This window comes from Cebus imitator, unplaced genomic scaffold (assembly GCF_001604975.1).
Source record: "Cebus imitator isolate Cc_AM_T3 unplaced genomic scaffold, Cebus_imitator-1.0 Scaffold181, whole genome shotgun sequence".
Taxonomy (NCBI): Eukaryota; Metazoa; Chordata; class Mammalia; order Primates; family Cebidae; genus Cebus; species Cebus imitator.
In genome coordinates this window covers 2,617,433-2,618,947 of record NW_016107496.1, presented here as the reverse complement: position 1 = coordinate 2,618,947, position 1,515 = coordinate 2,617,433, and the positions used below count along the sequence as shown (strand labels likewise).

Here is a 1,515-nt window from a genome sequence, read left to right as displayed (position 1 = left end):
GTTACCTAATCAATTACACAACATTAAGAGAATATTGAAATTCTCTCAAAGTTGAAATGTTTCTACTGTGGTTGTTGTAACTATACAAGCCAATTCTTCAAATTTCTAGCTGAATTATGTGTATTCTTATTTACATGTTTTAAAACACTGGTCAAAATGTTTTACAGTCAAGAATTATATATATAACGTAATTCTTATATTCAGTGGGTTATCTAATTTGCTTATGGGTGACTGAAAGAAAGCTGAGTAGTTCCATGTTAACAAACCCCACAGAACATCTAGCTACAGCAAAATGGCAAAATACAGTACAGAGTGGGGAACTGTATCACTCAGACTACCCCTTTGATGTGAATTCATTAATTCCCTTACAAAATTCTAAAACGGTATTAGATAAAAATACAAGTATGTACAACAGATGAAAAAAATGCAACATGCATGTAATTGCTTTAGTAACGTGCTGCTCACGCCATGTCAAAGCACATGTCTACCAAACTGTTAACATTTTTTTCATTTGCCATCACAGAATTCCCCTTTCCTGTGTGTTTTATGATTGCAGAATCCCACAGGATGAGATGAAGAATATCATGTAGCCATCTCAGCTTATTTCACATCGTTTGAAAGCCTGCTCCTAGCCACAGGTCTTCTGTCTTTGCAATTCTTCAGAACGGCCCCTTGCAGTCCCCGCAAGGCTTGTTACATGTTATAAGCTACATAGATGGGGTCTAACTGGTCAGCTAGGAAGCTATCACGGAGGTGCATCCTCTGCTTCTCTCCTCTGGAGTTGATCGGGATGACACCTGGGTCCACCACAACCACGACGCCAACGATGAGGTAATGCTCTTCCAGGACCACGTTGGTCACTAATGGGACCAGATCTAGGGCTTCCTGTTCAGAGCCGCACAGTTCCACAACCACCACAAGCAAGTTGGTCCATGTGAACACGGCACTGCAATTTCAATGACAGTTCGTTAACTTGTCGCTACATTTTTCAGTGATCTTTTATACCATCTGTCCCAGACTTACACCCATTTCCCTGCCTTCTCCCCTCGATCCCAACCAGAAGGTCAGCAGTCATGTCTACAATATATGACACCTCTTAACTTTACCTGACAAGACCGAGGGAAAAATTATATATATTTTTTTTTGGTGAAAAAAAAAAAAAAAATATATATATATATATATATATGTGTGTATATATGAGACACCCTGCCCCTGTGAACACAGCTGAGGAGTCATCCAGAATCTCCTGGGAGTCTGAAAGTGAAATTGAAACTCATCGGGCTGGGCACGGTGGCTCAGGCCTATAATCTCAGCACTGTGGGAGGCTGAGACGGGTGGATCACTTGAGGTCTGGAGTTCGAGACCAGCCTGGCCGCCATGGCGAAATGCCATCTCTACTAAAAATACAAAAATTAGCCAGGCGTGGTGGCAGGCACCTGTAGTCCCAGCTACTTCGGAGGCTGAGGCAGGAGAATCATTTGAACCTGGGAGGCAGGGGTTGCAGTGAACCAAGTT

General features: G+C 42.2%; 1 protein-coding gene across 1 annotated transcript in view; it reads right to left on the bottom strand.

Moving 5' to 3' along the window:
- DIP2B (disco interacting protein 2 homolog B) overlaps positions 1-1,515 on the bottom strand; it is a 275,455-nt gene continuing 273,940 nt past the window's right edge. The window contains exon 36 of the mRNA XM_037744659.1: positions 1-946. Coding sequence (XP_037600587.1) covers positions 694-946 — 253 coding nt within the window. The 3' untranslated portion in view covers positions 1-693. The remainder of the gene's footprint in view (positions 947-1,515) is intronic.